This window comes from Narcine bancroftii, chromosome 1 (genome assembly GCF_036971445.1).
Source record: "Narcine bancroftii isolate sNarBan1 chromosome 1, sNarBan1.hap1, whole genome shotgun sequence".
Classification (NCBI taxonomy): Eukaryota; Metazoa; Chordata; class Chondrichthyes; order Torpediniformes; family Narcinidae; genus Narcine; species Narcine bancroftii.
In genome coordinates this window covers 240,327,545-240,345,851 of record NC_091469.1, presented here as the reverse complement: position 1 = coordinate 240,345,851, position 18,307 = coordinate 240,327,545, and the positions used below count along the sequence as shown (strand labels likewise).

The 18,307-nt window shown below is 39.1% G+C and overlaps 1 protein-coding gene across 11 annotated transcripts in view; it reads left to right on the top strand.

Annotated features, from left to right (window-relative positions):
• Window positions 1–14,272, top strand: part of srfbp1 (serum response factor binding protein 1) — a 233,650-nt gene extending 219,378 nt beyond the window's left edge. For all 11 annotated transcript variants that reach the window (XM_069893689.1, XM_069893760.1, XM_069893755.1 and 8 more), the window contains 3 exons: window positions 6,286–7,099; window positions 7,207–7,241; window positions 13,530–14,272. In XM_069893689.1, coding sequence (XP_069749790.1) covers window positions 6,286–7,099; window positions 7,207–7,241; window positions 13,530–13,714 — 1,034 coding nt within the window. In that variant the 3' untranslated portion in view covers window positions 13,715–14,272. The remainder of the gene's footprint in view (window positions 1–6,285; window positions 7,100–7,206; window positions 7,242–13,529) is intronic.
• Window positions 14,273–18,307: the final 4,035 nt, after the last annotated feature.

The window sequence follows — 18,307 nt, the reverse complement described above, 5'->3', positions numbered from 1 at the left end:
CGAGGTGCAACAGCCTGACGACAGGAGAGACCCAAGGTGCTGAGGAAGAGGGCTTTGAGGGCGACATACTTGCCCTCCTCTGGAGGATCGTGGATCAGGTCATCCACTCTGGCCAAAGTTTCTTCATCAAGGGTGCTCACCACATGGTAGAACATAGAAGAGTCCGAGGTGATCTGCCTAAGATGAAACTGCTCCTCTGCCTTCCCAAACCACGTGCAGGGCCGATGGATCCAAAAGGGGGCGAGAGTTTCACAGAGACAGTGCTGATCGCCGACAAATCCATGGTTGGAGACCAGATAACGTCTGGGCTCTACGGGGTCACCAATGTAGTGGCTGCTACACCCACAGAAACACACCACAGGACATGGTGTGGGTTTCAGTTGAACTGTTTATTTGAATTTCACGTGTCCCCCTTTAAGGCCAATGGGAGTTCCGCCCCGCGCAGCGGTGATGTCATCATGTTGCCCAGGGTGTGAGCTGTGGCCTAAGCTACAAGGCAATGAGCAAGCCCTAACGGCGCCATCTTCTGCAGCTGCCCCGCCAGCATGGCAGTACAAACAGGGCTGGTTCGCTCACAGAGATGTGCGCCGCCACAGTTTGTTTAGTCTCTCATGTACTTGTATGTAAATTACATTTTTTTGAGATGGAGGGGGTAAATACCCCTCTCTTTACTCCCCATTTAATTCCATGTTTTTTTGATTGAACTTACTATTGTGAAGCCTTTGCAAAACTGAAGTCATTTAGATGTCAGAGAAGAACTTGGTCTGCAAGAAAGCCCCTAATTTCCTGATCTTCACAGCAATTGCATTACCTTGTCCCCTCAAAGAAAATGCAGTGCAGTTTTTAAGTGATGCAAACTACTGGCATTCGGCATTCTCTTTCCATTAAAATGAACGATTAAATAAATTGGTAATAATGATGATTCTACATATAAATCTCATACAAGAGTAGCAGTGCTTTAAGTACAAGCATTTGCATGAATGGTGGAGTAGAGACTTCTACATTGAGGATAGCTATGCTTAAAAGTACAAATGTCTGCATGAACGATAACAGTACTTAACACAAATAACTGCATTGAGGGTAGCAGCAACAGATTATAAATGTCTGCAGCAAAGGTAGTGTTAAACAGAACACAAAGGTCTGTATTGAGGGGAGCAGTGCTTAACAGAATGCAAATGTATCCATTAAAAGTAGCAGTGTTTAACAAACAAACATCTGCATTAAGAGCAGCAGTGTTTTAACAGAACACAAACTTCTATTGAGAGTACAAGTGCTTAACAGAATACAAACGTCTTCATTGAAAGTAGCAGCGCTTTACAAAAGGATAAACATCTGCAATTGCGAAATGAAAATCAGTATTTTTCTGCTCTCAAAGCTGTGCCTTAACTATTTCACCAATAGACATGATATTGATACCCGTATAATAGGATTGCAGTATTTCTTCAATATTAACTAGATATAGTCAGAAGGGGGTTAGGGCTAGTGGTGCATTTAGATAATAGTGAATATTTAAAGGTGTAATCACAATTACTGTTGCTGCAGTCTAAAAAGGTGCTCAGTGTGAAGGGCCACACGGGCAGTAATTATGTTAATTTTTTTTCAGTCATTTTCCTGACATTGCAGCCTAAGTAACATTTATGCTGTCTTTCCTAGATCAATCCCACCTTTCTAAGAATAGATTAATTCTGCCCCTCCCTCAAGACTTTTTCATAATTTCTATAAAACAATAGCATAGAACTAGGCCTTTCTGCCCATCTAATGGGCCCATCAACCTTCACTCAGATCATCCACATACCTATCAAAATTTCTCTCAGATGCTAAAATCAAACCCACATTCGCCACATCTGCTGGCAGCCTGTTCCACACTCTCACCAGTCTGAGTGAAGAAATTCTCCCACATGTTTTCCTTAAATATTTCACCTTTCAACTTAGGTCCTCTAGTTCTTGTAAAAGCACACCAAAATGCTGGAGGAACTCAGCCAGTCTTTTCAGCGCCTAGAGCAGACAAAGATATATTGCTGATGTTTTGGGCCCAAGTGTCTACAATCACAGTGTCTCAGACTTTCATATAAATTTGGACTCCGGACTGAAACATCGACAATATATCTTTGTCTCCTATAGACACTGAAAAGGCCGGCTGCGTTCTGCAGACTTTCATGTTTCCCTCTAATTCTTGTCTCACCCAACCTTACTGGAAAAAGCCTGCTTGCATTTGTCCCGTCTGTACCCCTCTTATATTTGTTTTCCTCTATCAAATCTCTCCTTATTCTCTGATGCTCCAGGGAACGATCCTAACCTATTCAAACTTTCCCGATAACTCAGCTCCTCAAAACATCTCTTATGGTCTTGCATTAAAGGCCAACACATCCTGCCTTGTTGAATCTGCACAGTAACTTCCAGTGATTCATATGCAAAGAGCCCTAGATTTCTCTGAAACTCAAATGATCTTTAATCTCATCTTTCTGCATTGATTGAAATTTTATTTCAGTCATATTGATATATTTCCCATAGGTAAATGACCAAACTGCAGGCAATATTCCAAAATGGCCTCACCAATGTCTTATGCTTTGACATAACAATCCAACTCCTGTAATCATTACTTTGATATATGCAGGACAGTGTGCCAAAATCTCTCTTTAAGATGTGGCCACTTTGAACGAATTATGTATCTGGGTTCCCTCTTTTCTACCACGCTCTGCTGTACCCTATCGTTTATCATGCAACTTCTACCCTAGTTTGTCCTCCCAAAGTACAATACCTCACACTTGTCCTACTAAATTCCATCTGCCACTTTGCAGTCCATTGTCAAGTTGGACTTTGAAGGATAATTGTGTAGATATTTCAGGGTTCCTAGCAGAGGTATTCAAAATGTCCTGAGGGGCAGGTGAGGTTCCAGAGGATTCAAATGTATCAAATTATCACCCCAAATATCTTACCCAATTTACTACATCATCTGGTATACCAAGCAACTGAACCTTCTTGACTAATTTCCCATGCTGGACCCCAACAAAGGTTTGACTAAAGTCGATGTTGACAACATCCACTGCCTTTCCTTCATCACCTTTCGTAAAACATAGGAGCAGAAATAGGTCATTCAACCCATTGAGTCAGCTCCACCATTCAAATAAGAGCTGATCCATTCTCCCTCCCAGCCCCACTGCCCAGCCTTCTCCCCATAACCCTGGCTAATTAAGAACATATCAATCTCTGTCTTAAATACACCCAATGACCTGTCCTCCACAACAGCCTATGGCCACAAATTTGACAACCGCTAATCAGTCCCTGTTTTACCAAATACCAAGAATACCTTCCAATAATTTACCCATTTCTGATGTCAGGGAGACTGGCCAGTAATTTCACAGGTTATTCTTAGAGCCTTTCTTAAACAATGGAATAACTTTAGCTGTCCTGTAATCCTCCGGCACCTCACCTGTGCCTAAGGACATTTTAAATACCTCTGCTAGGACCCCTGCCATATCTGCACGACTATCCTTCAGAGTCCGAGGGAATATCTTGTCAGGCCCTGGGGAATTATCCACCCTTATTTGCCTCAAGACAGCAAGTATCCCTCCTTTATAATCTGTTTTGGGTCCATGAACTTACTGCTGTTCTGCCTTACTTCTGCAGACGATCACTGGCCTAAAATCACCTGGTTAACTAAAGCTATTTATTCTCTGGAAAAGGACCTTTATATATATATTTAAATTATTTTGCAAACCTTTAAATCGGTTACAATAATCTGATACACTCTTCTAATGATGAAGGTTGTAGACAGATGGGGTGCCCCATTTGCATTTTTTCCCAGAACAGTGCCAAAAAGCAGGATGAATCATCATGGCAAAAGTGGGAATTTAGCTCAATCTGAATCTCAAGTTTTCTAATGTGATGACAACAGAAAATCCAATTCTTCCACATCTGAGTTTGGATGAGGTGGAATATTTTGGTTAAATGTGATAATTGACCTCTCCATGTTCTGTACCTCCCCTCAGATAAATTTGTATATAGCTGTAAGTTAATTAGGTAAGATGATTTGGACCTTCCTTACTGTGATTTCTTGCTTATGAGTTTTAGACTTTAATTGCTGCAACTGTGGCCTGAAAAAGCAATGTTTTGGTCTTCCTCTTAAAATATGATGCAGGAAAAAAAATAAATACAGAAGAGTTGATTGATAAAAAATATATAATTTTTTGCCTATAATTTCTATTAAATTGAGCCAAACTGTAAACAAAATGAGTGCATATTCAAAAAAGGCACTTTTTAAAGATGAGATTAAAGATCATTTGAGTTTCAGAGAAATCTAGGGCTCCTTGCACATGAATCACTGGAAGTTACTGTGCAGATTCAACAAGGCAGGATGTGTTGGCCTTTAATGTAAGACCATAAGAGAGGAGATGTTTTGAGGTCTGGTGAGACAACATATGAAATATTCCATACAGCTCTGGTTTGATTGCTTAAGGATGGATACACATGTGAGAGAGGGAATGCAGCAAAAGTTTTCCAGATTGATCTCTACAGTGGGAGATTTGTCATATGAAGAAAGATTCAACTGTCTGTATTCAAAGTTCCTTTGATCGTCATGTACATCAGCACACAAAATTCATTCTTTTGAGTTTAAAGAATAAGAGATTATCTCGTTTAAACATAGATTGGCTGTGAAGTGTGATTTTGCAGAGAATGGTAGTTGGCCCCAGCTTTTCACAATCTATATCAACCATTTCGCTGATGGGGCCAAATGTAATATTCCCTAATTGTTTGATGCAAAAATAGGTAGGATTGAAAGGAGAGAGGACAATAAGCAGACTTTCAAGGGAACATAAGCAAGCTATGTAATTGAGGAAGCACCTGGCAGTTGGAATATAACATGGAAAAATGTGAAGTCACCCACTTCAGTGCACACAATAGAAGGATCTGATGACAAATTGGGAAATACTGATGTTGATTGTAAACTAGCTGTCCTTGGGAATGGTAAGATGGCCTTTATTGTGAGAAGATGTATAGGTGTGTTTTTGTAATTATGAGACAGCATTTAAGAATATTGTGTACAGGTTTGGTCTCCTTACCTAAAAAAAACTATATACTTACCAGAAAGGATTCTCAGTGAAGGCACATCAGACTGAGGTGGTGGATTTGGCATACAAGGAGAGATTTAGTAGATGAAATATATGAAAATCTTACCAGGCCTGACAGGCTGAATGCAGAAAGAATGTTTCCCCAGCTGAGAAATGTTGAACCACAAGTAATTCTCAGAGGTAGGCAATTTCAGACTGAGACGAGGAGAAATTATTGGAAGAAAATCTTTGGAATTTTCTACCAGGACAGCTTGTGCAGCTCAGTCCAACATTATTCAAAGCAGTTCAATGATTTCTGAAGCGTAAAAAAATCAAGGGTCATCGGGATAATGCAGTGAGATCTTACGGAACGGTTCAGCACAGGAACGGGTCCTTGAATCTGCAGTCTTCACTGAACCTGATGCTCAATCTCTTCTGCCTTTGCATGATCCATGTATACATGATCTATTTTAATGAATGATAGAGCAGACTCGAAAGACACAATAGCCAATCCCTGTTCATTACGTTTTTTATGTATCGGAAAATGGTGCTAGGAAAATGAGGCAGATATCAGTTATAATTTTATTAAATGGTGATATAGACACAAGGCTTCCAAATGGCCTCCTGCATCTGTTTCTAATGTTCTTATTATTACAATACTTTTCAAATCCCCCCCAGGTCCACTGGACACTGTCTCATTCTTTTCTCTTGTTTTTTTGCACGTGTTATAATTTTTAAATCTTGTAATTACAGAATTGTAATTTATAGTAATTTTGCACTTTGTTCTGCTCAATACTACTGCCTCAAAACAACAAGTTTCATGACACAATAACAATAAACCTGATTCTGAGTCAAAATTATGGTCAATGTTAAACATACGAATGTTCAAAGGTAGAATTACAAAAGTGAATTTTTGAGTGTAAAATTATTAGGCTTCATTTAAAAAAACTGGATGATGAAGGATTAAATGTTTTAAAATAATGGTTTAATTAGGTTTTATTTTAATAAATTTCATTCATAGGAGCTGCTACTTCAGAATATCTTATTGTGTTCTGTTGTATGAGCAAAGGGCAAAATATTTAATTTAATAGTACCTTCTTACTGGTCTTTTTTTTTTACTCATAACCAGAAGTAAAGCCAAATTGGGGCATGGCATATAGAACAAGAAAATATGGCATAAAATAGCATTATAACAGTTTTGTGAAGTACAAATGTTTATTTCCTAATTTTCTTCCAGCTGCTGTAAATTCATTCAAAAACAGAGAGAAAAACCAGAGCTCTTTGCATGAGCCACAATTAAAAATGGGATCATTATCACAATCAAGGACCGAAGAAATATCACATGGTCAAATAAATGCTGTGACTGAGGACAAAACTATGATTGAGATAAGCCAAGACACGGGTGCCACTCTGGATAAATTTGAACATGAAGCTTTGAACGAAAAGTGTTTCAGTAATGAAGACATCTCCAAAGTTCAAGCAGCAGGATCAGCCTCCATTTTGCAAGTTACTAATAAAACCAAATCTAAACCAAAACAACCCAATCAAACCAGCACGGCTCGAGATAAATCTGAACCCCAAGGTTCAAAGTGTTTCATAAACAAAGAAGCCTCTAAACTCCAAGATGCAGAATGTGCATCGATTTCTCAAGTTACCAGAAAGACCATGCACACCGAGATGGGTACGGATAAAAAAGTGCAGGTTTCAATCAAGGTGCAGAACACAAACCCTATTGAAGATGATGCCATTATTGAGGAAAAAGAGTATTTTGATGATAGTACGGAAGAGAGGTTTCATAATAAGTCATCTAGTGATGAGAGTGGGGATGATGATTTCTTTATCGGAAAGGTGAAAAGAACAAATAAAAAGAAACACGAATTTGATCCAACATCTGATGTGAATGACGAGAAAGAAGATGAAATAAGTATGCCAAGTAGTTTGAAAGGAAGAAGGAGCAATTCTAATAGAGAACATAACAGTCGGGAACAAATAAAGTTTGGATCTTTATTTTGTAATAATTTGTCAAATTCAAACCCATTGCAGCTGAAGAGGTAGGAGCAGATTTAATTTCAATTTCAATTTATTTTGAATTAAAGTCCTATAAAATTTCTGCAGTCCATTACAAAAATAAGTTAATTTTAAGTTTTTTTTTACACAGCAGTCTTCAGGAAAGTATCAAGAACAGAAAATCTGGTCAGTAGAGATCCTGTTTCTTACCGAATTTTCCTTTATTATTTTAATGCTAAAAATCGTCTTTTAAATATATTAGCAATTATTTTAAACTTAGTCTTCATGCTGCTCTTGTATACTTTGCTCAGTTGTCCATGGTGTATAGTATCATTACAAGCAAAGAATGAACTCTGTTTAGGGATAAAGGTGGAACATGTGCTTGGAAGCAGAGGAAGTCCCTGCTTCTGTGTTCACCAGGGAGAGAAACGTTGGTAAACACGAGGCTGGTGTAGAACAGGCTAATATGCTGGAGCTTGTTGAGGCTAAGGAAGAGAAGATCGTCTGAAAAAATTTAAATAGATTAGTCTCTAGGACCAGATGGGATACGCCCCAGGCTACTGCAGAAGCGAGGGAAGAGATTGCTAGAACATTGGTGATGGTCTTAGTATTCTCCCTGGCCACAGGAGAGGTACCGGAGGATTGGAGAATGGTGAATGTAGTCCCCTTGTTTAAAAAAAAGTGAGAGGGGTAATCCTGGGAATTATAGACCAATGAGTCTTGCATCCTTGGTTTGCAAACTATTGAAGAGGATTCTTAGGGATAGGATTTATGAGCATTTAGAGAAGCTTCTCTAGGATAGTCAACATGGTAATGTGAGGGGTAGGTCCTGCCTACGAATCTAATTGAATTAGGTGACAAAGGAAATTGGTGAAGGTAGGACGTATATGGATTTTTAAAAGGTGTTTGACCTTGTCCCCCATGGTAGATCCATTGGCTACATGGATTTAGAACTGGCTTGCCTTCAGAAGGCAGAGGGTGGTATGAGATGGAACATATTCTGCCTGGAGGTCTGTAACTCGTGGCATTCCATAAGGATCTAGGACCCCTGCTCTTTGTGATTTTTATAATTGATTTGGTCGAAGATGTAGCAGGATGGTTCAATAGATGAGACGAAGGTTAAAGGTGTTGTGGATAGAGTAGTAAGTTACCACAGGATATAGAAATGATGCAGAGTTGGCCAGAGATGAGGCAGCTGGAGTTCAATCCAGTTAAGTGTGATGTGATGTACTTTGGAAGGTCAAACTTGAAGGCAGAGTTTGGCAGGCTTCATAACAGTGTAGAGGAACAGAGGGTCCAAGTCCATTGGTCCTTCAAAGTTACCGCACAGATTGATAGGATGGTTAAAAAGGCACATGGTGTCCTGGCCTTTATTAGTCGGGGTTGAGTTCAAGAGCTGTCAGGTAATTTTGCAGCTCTGTAAAACTGGTTAGACCACATTTGAAGTATTGTGTTCAGTTCTGGTAGCTTAATTACAGGAAAGATGTAGAAGCTTTAGAGAAGATACAGAAGGAACTGCCTGAATTGGAGGACATCTTTATGAGGCAAGGTTGACCGAGCAAGTGCTTTTTCCTTTAGAGCGACAAAGGATGAGATGTTACTTAATAGAGGTATATAAGATGATGAGATACAAATGTAGGGTGGACAGCCAGAATTTTTTCCTGGAACAACAAAAGCAAATACCAGAGGATATCTGTTTAAGATGAGTGGAGGAAAGTTTAAGGGAGGCATTAAAAGTTTTTTTTTACTGAGAGAGGTGGGATCTGGAGTGCATTGGCAGACCCAGTAATGGAGGCTGGTACAATAGGGACATTTAAGACATGAATGTTGAAAAAAAAAGAGGGTTGTGGGCATGAAAAAGGAAAGGATTAGATTGTTCTGGAGTACATTCATATAGGTCAACACAACATCATGGGCCAAAGGTTTGGAGAATGAATAAGTGAACCCATTATAGACTCTGCATTCCCTTGTGCCATTTAATAGGATTAAGGTTCATCTTATCACTTTCCCACATTATCCCTCAATTCCTCTTGCCTCTTGATTCTTAGTTTCCTAAATAGTTATCAGTAAGTAGTCTTGAGAATACTAGAATGCCATTGTTATGAGGAAAATGCATAACCTAGTTGAATATTTGAAAAATGAGTTGGTTCTGAGCATTTTATTTTTGGAAAACTAAATAAAAGTTTAGTTTTAATTCTATTTTCTGACAGAAGTGAAAAAAAAAATCAAATTTACAATGAAAGATTTTCTCTACCCTTGAATAACTGAGTAAAGGTTTTCATGCTACCAAATTATAATCATCGAAGGGATGGTTTTTCTTGAAGAAATGATACTGATCAAAATGTTAAGCCGGACAATAGGGAGTCTTTGGTGCAGCAACGGGGCAACAAAGACAAAGTAATATCTAACTCAGCAAATGGCATTGAAACCCTGACCATTCCTTAAGCTTAACATACCCATTGGGGTTATGGTTTGACGTTGGCATTTGGCAATTCACACTCTTGGACAGTGTCTGTTAGTATAGATTCAAAGAAAATGTGTGCAGGATTCGGCCATACAGTCCTTCAGGCCTGCACAACCATTCAGTATAACCTTGGCTGCGGTATTCCATTCTATACCTTCATATCTCATACCCCTTGATTCTTTGAGCCACAAGGGCCAAATCCAACTCCCTTTTGAATATATCCAATGAGCTGGCCTCAATAATTTTCTGTGTTACTGAATTCCACAAGTTCACAATTCTCCATGTGAAAACCTTTCTCCTCGTCGCAGTCCTAAATAGCTTACCCCTTATCCTCACACTGAGACCCCTAGTTCTGAACTTCCCCTAACATCCAGAACATTCTTCCTGCATTAACCTGTCCAGTTCTGTCAGAATTATATACATCTGTATAATGTCCCCTCTCATTCTTCTAAATTCCATTGACTATAACTTTACCCAATCTTCATGTATGAGTCCTGTCACCACAGGAATCAGTCTGGTGAACCTTTACAGCACATCCTCAATGACAAGATATTCCTTCCTCAGATTAAGAGATCCAAATTGTAAACAATACTCAAGATATGGCCTCACCAAGGCCCTATACAACTGCAATCACACTTCCCTGCTTCTAAGCCTCTCACAATAAAGATCAACATGCCATTTTCTGTACCTTCAGTGATTGATGCCCCAGGTCTTGTTGCATCTCTCCTTTTCCTTTTCTTTTTCAATCTTTTTATTATTATTATAATTTATAAACACATACAGTTCAAAGAAATATAAAAAAAATACATAGTAAGTAATGAATTAATACAGAGATATTAAACAATAATATTACAGAATAAAAATATATCATAAAAAAAAATTTGATCAGTTTAGGGTGTGAACTATCTCTAAAAAAAAGATATAATTAATAACAATATATGAAAAAAGAGAAAAAAAAACCCCAAAAAAGAAAAAACAAATCTGAATTAAAAAAAACTTTTAAAAAAACTTTAAAAAAAAACCTACAGATATAGCTAAACCACGCCGATCACTCCGATCTCATCTACAGCCCAATTATCATACATAATCATAGAAAGAAAACAGAGCCAGATCAACTCACCACAAATGAAAATATTGAATAAATGGTCGCCAGGTTAACTCAAACTTAGAAGGGGAATACTAAAATTCTGCGACTGGTAAACTCTTCTTCTCTATGTGCAAAACATTCACTAATACAGTTTAAAGTTGTTCATAGAGCTCATATGTCTAAAGATAAACTCCATCGCTTTTATTCTCATATCGATCCTATATGTGATAAATGTCAATTGGAAATAGCTTCCCTTACACATATGTTTTGGTCCTGTCCCTCTTTACAGAATTATTGGAAGGAAATTTTTTCCATTATATCTACTGTTTTGAATATTGATTTACAACCACATCCCATTACTGCAATTTTTGGATTACCTATGATAGATTTGACTTATTTATCTCTTCCTGCGGATCGTATGATTGCTTTTCTTACACTAATGGCTAGAAGATCTATACTATTAAATTGGAAAGAGGTAAATCCTCCCACTGTTTTCCAATGGTTTACCCAAACTATACTATGTTTAAATTTAGAGAAAATTAGAAACTCTGTCTATGCATCTCTCCTTTTCCTAATATGTCATTTTCCCCTTTTCTCCCAATCTGTGTATGTGTAACTGCCTACTGTTGACAATATACTATCACCTCCAGGGGAATGATCTTCATAAAATAAGTGCTTTTGGAAGTGGGTGGGATAAGTGAACAAGATCCAGAGTTTGGTTGATGAGGGAATTAGAATATGTCAGGTACTGGGAAACAATTGATCTACCCTTCCCTGCCATCACTTACTTACATGCCACTGCCCCTCAACACAGTTAAATAGATATAATACTTTGAGCATAATGTAAGATAAGGTTATTATGGTTGGTGATCAAAATTTAATTCAAGAGGAGAGAGAGGCAGAGAGATTTGAGGAGAGGCTTCCATAGCTTATGACCACAGCAGCTGGTAATGAAGCTATAGAAACTGGGAATGGTCAAGAGCCCATAATTAAAGGGCTGTCCGACTTGAGAATGCTAAGAGAAGTTGGCTAAGTGAGGGGATAGTGATCAAACAGATTAAATAATGTAGGAGAAAGTGAATTATTCATTTTGACAACACAAATAAGAAAAGTGCAAAATCTAAATATGATGTGCAAAATGCAAGCCATCACAAGTAATTAGAAATGATGGCAAGGTCATTATTTATTGGTGGGCTAATTGAATGCAAGAAAGGTTATATTTCATTTATATGAGGCATTAACAAAACCACATCTCTAGTAATGTGTACAGTATGGGCCTCATATTTAATCAAGGATGTTAATGTAGTGGACGCAGTTCAGAGAACTGGAAAGGGTGGGTTATCTAACGACAAATGGTCATACAGTGTCGACTGTTTTCCACTAGAGTTTGGAAAAGTAGGAGCAAAATTGATGGATTAGATTCAAAAATTGAAGGTCCTGAAGGGCTCTCACATTTAAATGTGGAGACACATTTCCTTTCAAAGAAGATATAAAGCAAGAATTGTTTTTTTTCTTCCTGGGATTATATTCTTTGAAACTCCCAACAGAAGTTGAGTATTTTAAAGGCAGAGAAGGATAGATTCTTAATATGTAAATGCAGTGAAATGTTCTTGCAGGTAGATTGGAATGCAAATTGAGATTACCTTCGAGATCAGCCATGATGTTATTGAGGATAAAAGTAGTCTTTAGTGTTTGTTTTTAATTGAGGGGATCCCAAAGTGCCCTTTCAGCCCACGAGCCCATGTGGCCAATTAACCTACTAACCCCATAGATCTTTGGAACATGCAAGGAAACCAGAGCACCTGGAGGATACGGGAAGAATGTACAAACTATTTACAGACAGTGCTGGATTCGAATCTGGGACACTGACACTGTAATAATGTTGCTCATATGTTTGTTTATAAGCATTGAAATTTCAGGTTGCGCAAAAATATATATTTTTATTAAAACATTAAAAGCATCTTCTCAGTCACGCTGGAAATTTGAAGGCCTTCTCACTTTAGATGTGCAGTATTCCATAAGAAGTTCCATGTCATGTGTGTTGCAGGTCAGCTGTAAAACGAAGATTCCTCCACTGAGGAAAGCATTTATTGCATGTGTAATGTTTTCACATTGCAACCTTTGTCAGCTTTTTCATGAACTACAGAATGATGTTCGTCTCTGGGGTAAAACCATGTGTGGCAAACAAAATAATTTTTCATTTCATTACATTCCATTACATATTTTGAAGGGAGATGTGCAAATACATTGCTCTCCTACAGGTGGAAGATATTTCTGTGCAGAATGGACTGGAATGCATGGATGGGAAGGTTATCAGAACTATACATCCATCTTAATTTGTTAGCTCTGAGGGCGACACAGTTAGCAGGATGCTATTACAGCACCAGAAGCCCGCTTTCAAATCCAGTGCTGTCTGTGAGGAGTTTTCCCCATCTCCCCCAAGTGCTTTGTTTTCCTTCCACCCTTCAAAATGGATGAGGGCTGTAGGTTAATTGGGGAATTTGGTCAGCACAGGTTCATGGGACGGAAGGGCCTGTTACCATGTTGTCTGTTGAAATAAAAATTTTAATTATAATTAAATTTACAAATTTCTGCATGGTCACAAAATTACTTCATTCTATTGCCTCTGTTCCTGCATATAATTTCATTTTTAATTCAAATTGTATTTAGAAGTGTCTTTTTCCTCAGAGTAAAATGAATAGTTTACTTACGCAAGACTATTGAAACGTGAAAAAACCATACAATTTTGAATGTGGATGAATAATGTGATTCTTACACAACTTGAGAATTATTTTGCTCTGACATGTTGTTCTACTTCTATATACCTTGTATTAACCTAAAACTCTCGAGTATTTTAATAACTTTATAATATAAATGATGTCTTCTTCTTAATGACTGCCGGATTATTTTTTTGCATTTATAGCTGTTTTCCAAAAAAGATCTAACACCGAAAAACTCTCCTTTCATGAGAGATCCCAAAGGAGGCCCGGTAAAGCAATTCCAAAGCCGCAACAATCACTTCATCCCTCTTGGGAAGCAAGTAGAAGGCGGAAAGAGCAGAATCAAATCCTTGCATTCCAGGGGAAAAAGATCAGATTTGATGATTAGTTTATTTAAGAAGAAACAGGGAAATAAAACAGTATAGCATTGTTTTGTATCAAAAAGACAATTCTAAAACCGCAGTAAAATATTTGAAGAATTTATTGAACATCTGTCATATGTTTTTGAAATGAAATTGCAGTTTATACTTGTTCTTAAATGCAAAATGATCTTCAGATTTGCTTTAACTCATTTTATGTAAGACAAAACTTACAATTCATATTTAAATGCAAGATCTGTTAAATTTTCAGTAAATATTTTAGGAAATACATTTTGATAAGGGATTTGTATTTTGTAAGCTTCAAGCTGGAGATGGCCATTATGTACATAATTATGTATGATAATTTTGAAAAAGTATCATTCATTGGTTGTTAATTATTCAGCCTGTTCTGTTGAGTTTCATGACCATTGCGAAAATAGATCAATTTGAATATTCAATCGCCATCACCACAGCAACAGAATTGCATTGCATTGTTGTGTTCAGTTTTTATTGTTTAAATTTAAAATTCAGTCTTAGAGATTGTGTTTCAGGAGGAGTGAAAATTTCAATAAAAAGAATGATACATACTGCTGGTATGACTGCTGGTCTGCAGGATCTGCCCACACAGACGCCAATGCGATTTTGAAATTGCTGGCCTAGAAACGTGCACCAGACAGTTTCTACTATTGAGTTACTGCCACAGCTGCAACTCTTCAATGGAAGCACATTTTGAAATAGGGTTTCGACCTGCAATGTTGAAAATTCTGTTCCTCCCACTGATGTTGCTTGACCTGCTGAGTTCGTCCAACAGTTGGTTCTTTGCTTTTAAAGAGGAAAATGCCATTTTTGATGTGTTTATGGAACCCAAAAGTCCTTTCAAAAGGGGCTACACATTATGCTTATCATCAATGAAAGTCATGGAATGAAAGGGTAAGTCGCACGTGGAAAAAAAATGTGTTAAATGAAAGGAAAAAGAAAGTACTGAAAGATGTGGTTTGGAGGGAGATGTGCAGTGATGATGCACAGAGGTCAGTCCCAAGACCACCATATTAGATATAGATTAATGCTTTATTATTTGGTAAACAACATAATTTCTAAATATAATGACATTAAACTTGAAAGTATAATGAATTATGAGAAGGATTATAATGAGCAAAGACAGACCCTCCAGTGGTGGTGGACCAATGGTATAAAAGAAGGAAGGTGTAGCTTTGGGAGTCTTCAATATCAAGACCAGAATCCATGAATTCTGGGCAAGGAAATTTCCTTCAGGTTACCACTTGGTGTTATCCCTCAACTGTTGAAACTATGTTCTTCTGTTTTGATTAATACTTGGAAGAAGCACTGAAAATATCTAGGATAAGACAATATTTTGGGTTTGGACCTTCCACATCCATCACCAAGAGTGGCTTGATAACACCACTGCAGATTGCATTGGCTGGGTTACAAAGGGCACACCTTCCAGAGTAGGTATCTGGCAGGTTGTGAATGGGCCAACAGGAGGGAGAAACCATTTAACCCAGTCATCCATTTGTAGAAGGTGTATCTGTCCATGATGCCATTGGTAGAATTGAGTATCACCACAATCCTTGTGGAGGCAAAGTCAGGTGTTGTGGCCTGACAACAGCCATAGAAATGCACACCATCTCAAATCTGTATCCACCAGACCCACAATCCCCTCAGTTTGTCATTGCTAACAAGTCAAGGGATCAAGCCTGATCCCGTCAGAAGGAATTGGTGGGAGCAGGACCTGTTTGGGAAAATGATGAGCTCTGAATCTGTTGATGCTGCAGAACAGGATTGATTGTCCTCTGATCAGCAACTGCATGCCATGTTCAGAACCAACAGAATAAATGAATCTTGCCCAAGTTCCTGATTGGAAGAATATACCAAGGGCATCCTCAATTATAGTGGGGCCCAGTGTGGGGGTACAAAAGAATGCCTGTTCAATAAAACAGTCAAATAGATATATCTTGGTTTCCTGTTCAATAAAACAGTCAAATAGATAATATATCTTGGTTTCCACGTATATCCCCACTATCACACAACCAAGTCTTCAGTCAAATCAATTCATTCCACATGACATCAAGAAAAGCTGAGCACGAGATGCATCAAAGACCACAGGACCAGATAACATCCCTGTTGTACCTCTGAAGATTTCCCTCGAGAACTTGCTAATGAATTCCAGTCCGATGATGACACTGGCATCTACCTAGAAATAGGCTAAAACATGGGACAAATCCAATCCAATGGCTCCCACTCTGAACAAAATGATGAAAATTCATCAGGGCTCTCACATTAAAAAAGATGACGTCACTGCTGTAACAGCAGCATTGCCACTGGCACAGACCCGCAGGGAGCCGAGACATCACGCCCACGCCAGGTCGGCTCTGTACAGGCTGTTAAAGGAGCTGATGGTTTATTTTAAAATCCCATGACCTTGGGTTCCGTGACCAAGATGGCAGCAGTGACCAGCAGGGGTTACAGATTCTGATTTTTTTCTTAAAATTTCAAGGATTGGATTGGAGCACCAGGGGCACTAGTGTCACTTCCCCCTCCCTCCGGTGGAAATGACGCTAGTAGTCCCAGTATTCTAATCCATTGTGCATGTGCCAGCCAGCACTCGTGCATTCATGCAGGAAGATACATGACCTACCGTCCTCGGGATGCCGCATTTAACATTTCTGCGCCCCTCCCTCTCCTGAGCGAGTTTTTGAGCATCAGATTGTTTCCCCCCACCCCTGCTAAGACTTGTTCTGGTGCCAACCCTGTTCTATGTGAAGTTCCCCTAAAGGTTCCCTTAAACATTTAATCTTCACCCTTAACCCATATCCTCTAACTCTATTGAATGTCTCAATTGTACCAACCTCCACCTCTGGCAATGCATTCCAGGCACCCACCACTTTCCATGTCAAAAAAATTTACTTCTCACATCTTCCTTCAACTTGGCTGCACTCACCTGAAACATGTTGTCTGGTGTTTGCTACTGGTATTCGGGGAAATGATGCTGCCAGACCAACCTACCTTTGCCCCTCATATTCCTATATACATCTATTAACTCCCCTGTCATGAACTCGCATCTCATCCTTACAAATGAAGTAACATGAATCAGCAGGGGTCACCTACTGTATCTGGTGCACCCAGTGTGGCCTCCTCTACATTGGAGAGACTAGACGCAGACTAGGAGACACCTTCGCTCTGCCCGCTGCAGTAGCGTGGACTTACAGTGGCCATCCATTCCCTTGCTGACGTCTGTCCATGGACTCATGAACTGCCAGACTGAGACCACCTGCAAATTGGAGGAAAAATTTGGGTACCCACCAATCAGATAGCATTAACATAAACTCCGGTTTCCATTACCCCCTCCCAACCGTCTCTTCCTCTTACCCTGTCGCTATGTATCCTTCTGTCAAGCTCCATCTCGATCTCCCTCTGTCTCCTTTTCTCCAGCTTTGCATTCACAGCTACCCCCTTCCCCCAATCAATCCTTGCCCATCCTTGTCTGTCCTCTCCATGTCCAATGGTGGCCTTTTGCCTGTTGGCCTGTGCTGCTCCCTCTGCCCTTTATTCCTTCCACACCCCCCCCCCACCCAACCTTCTTATTCACGCACCTACCTGCTTTTTGCTCATCCCTTGAAGAAGGGCTCAGGCCCAAAACATTGGTTATGTATTGTTTATGTTTTGCTGCATGTTATGTATGTTATGCTGCACATTGTGTATGTCATGCTACATGTGTATATCATGCAGCATGTTGTGTATGTTCTGCTGCATGTTAAGTGTGTTCTGCATGTTATATGTGTCATGCTGCATGTTACATGTGTTATGTGTGTTCTGCGTGTTACGTGTGTCATGCTGCATGTTAGGTGTGTTCTGCATGTTACGTGTGTTCTGCTGCATGTTATGTATGTTATGCTGCATGACCTGCTGGGCTCCTATTGTACTTTGCATTTTTATGACCATCACAGTGTCTGCAGACGTCTCAGTTTTACTCCATACTTAAGAGTACTTGATTTACCGAACTACTACGTGCATGGAAATTCCAGCTACTTCTCATTGTGATCAAAAGGCCTTGGCTGCTACTCACTGGACATTTGGTGGAGAAAGTGCAAGGAATGTATGTCTTTTGTTTCATTCATAGGGGTTATTTGTATCCAGGATAGGTTGCTCAGCCAAACCCCATCACTCATTCTCTTCCTCTCTCAGAGGCATTTGCTTCCTGACAGAACAAATACAACCTCTATTCCATCCCCACCCCTAAGTTTGTGTATACACGCATATATTTTCTGTTCATTTTTCTCTCACTCTCCTTCCTGAGATTTTGTTTTAGATATAGTTCAGGAAACTGCAAGGCAGAAAGAGTTAAATATACTCCTTTGCCTGCAGTGAGTTGACATCAGCAAAGTAGGTAACTTCACTCTCATACAGGCTTTCAAGACCATAAATAAGTATTTTATGGCAAGCTGAATGCAACCCAAATTAAGCAAGGAACCCCTGAAGACAACTCTCAAAAGAAGGTACCATCACACATAGAAGTGACAAGACTTTCTGGCAATAGAGATTGAATGACTGCACACTCCACTTCATGCCCAGTGCCACGTGCTTTCTGTTGGGGGTGGGGTAAA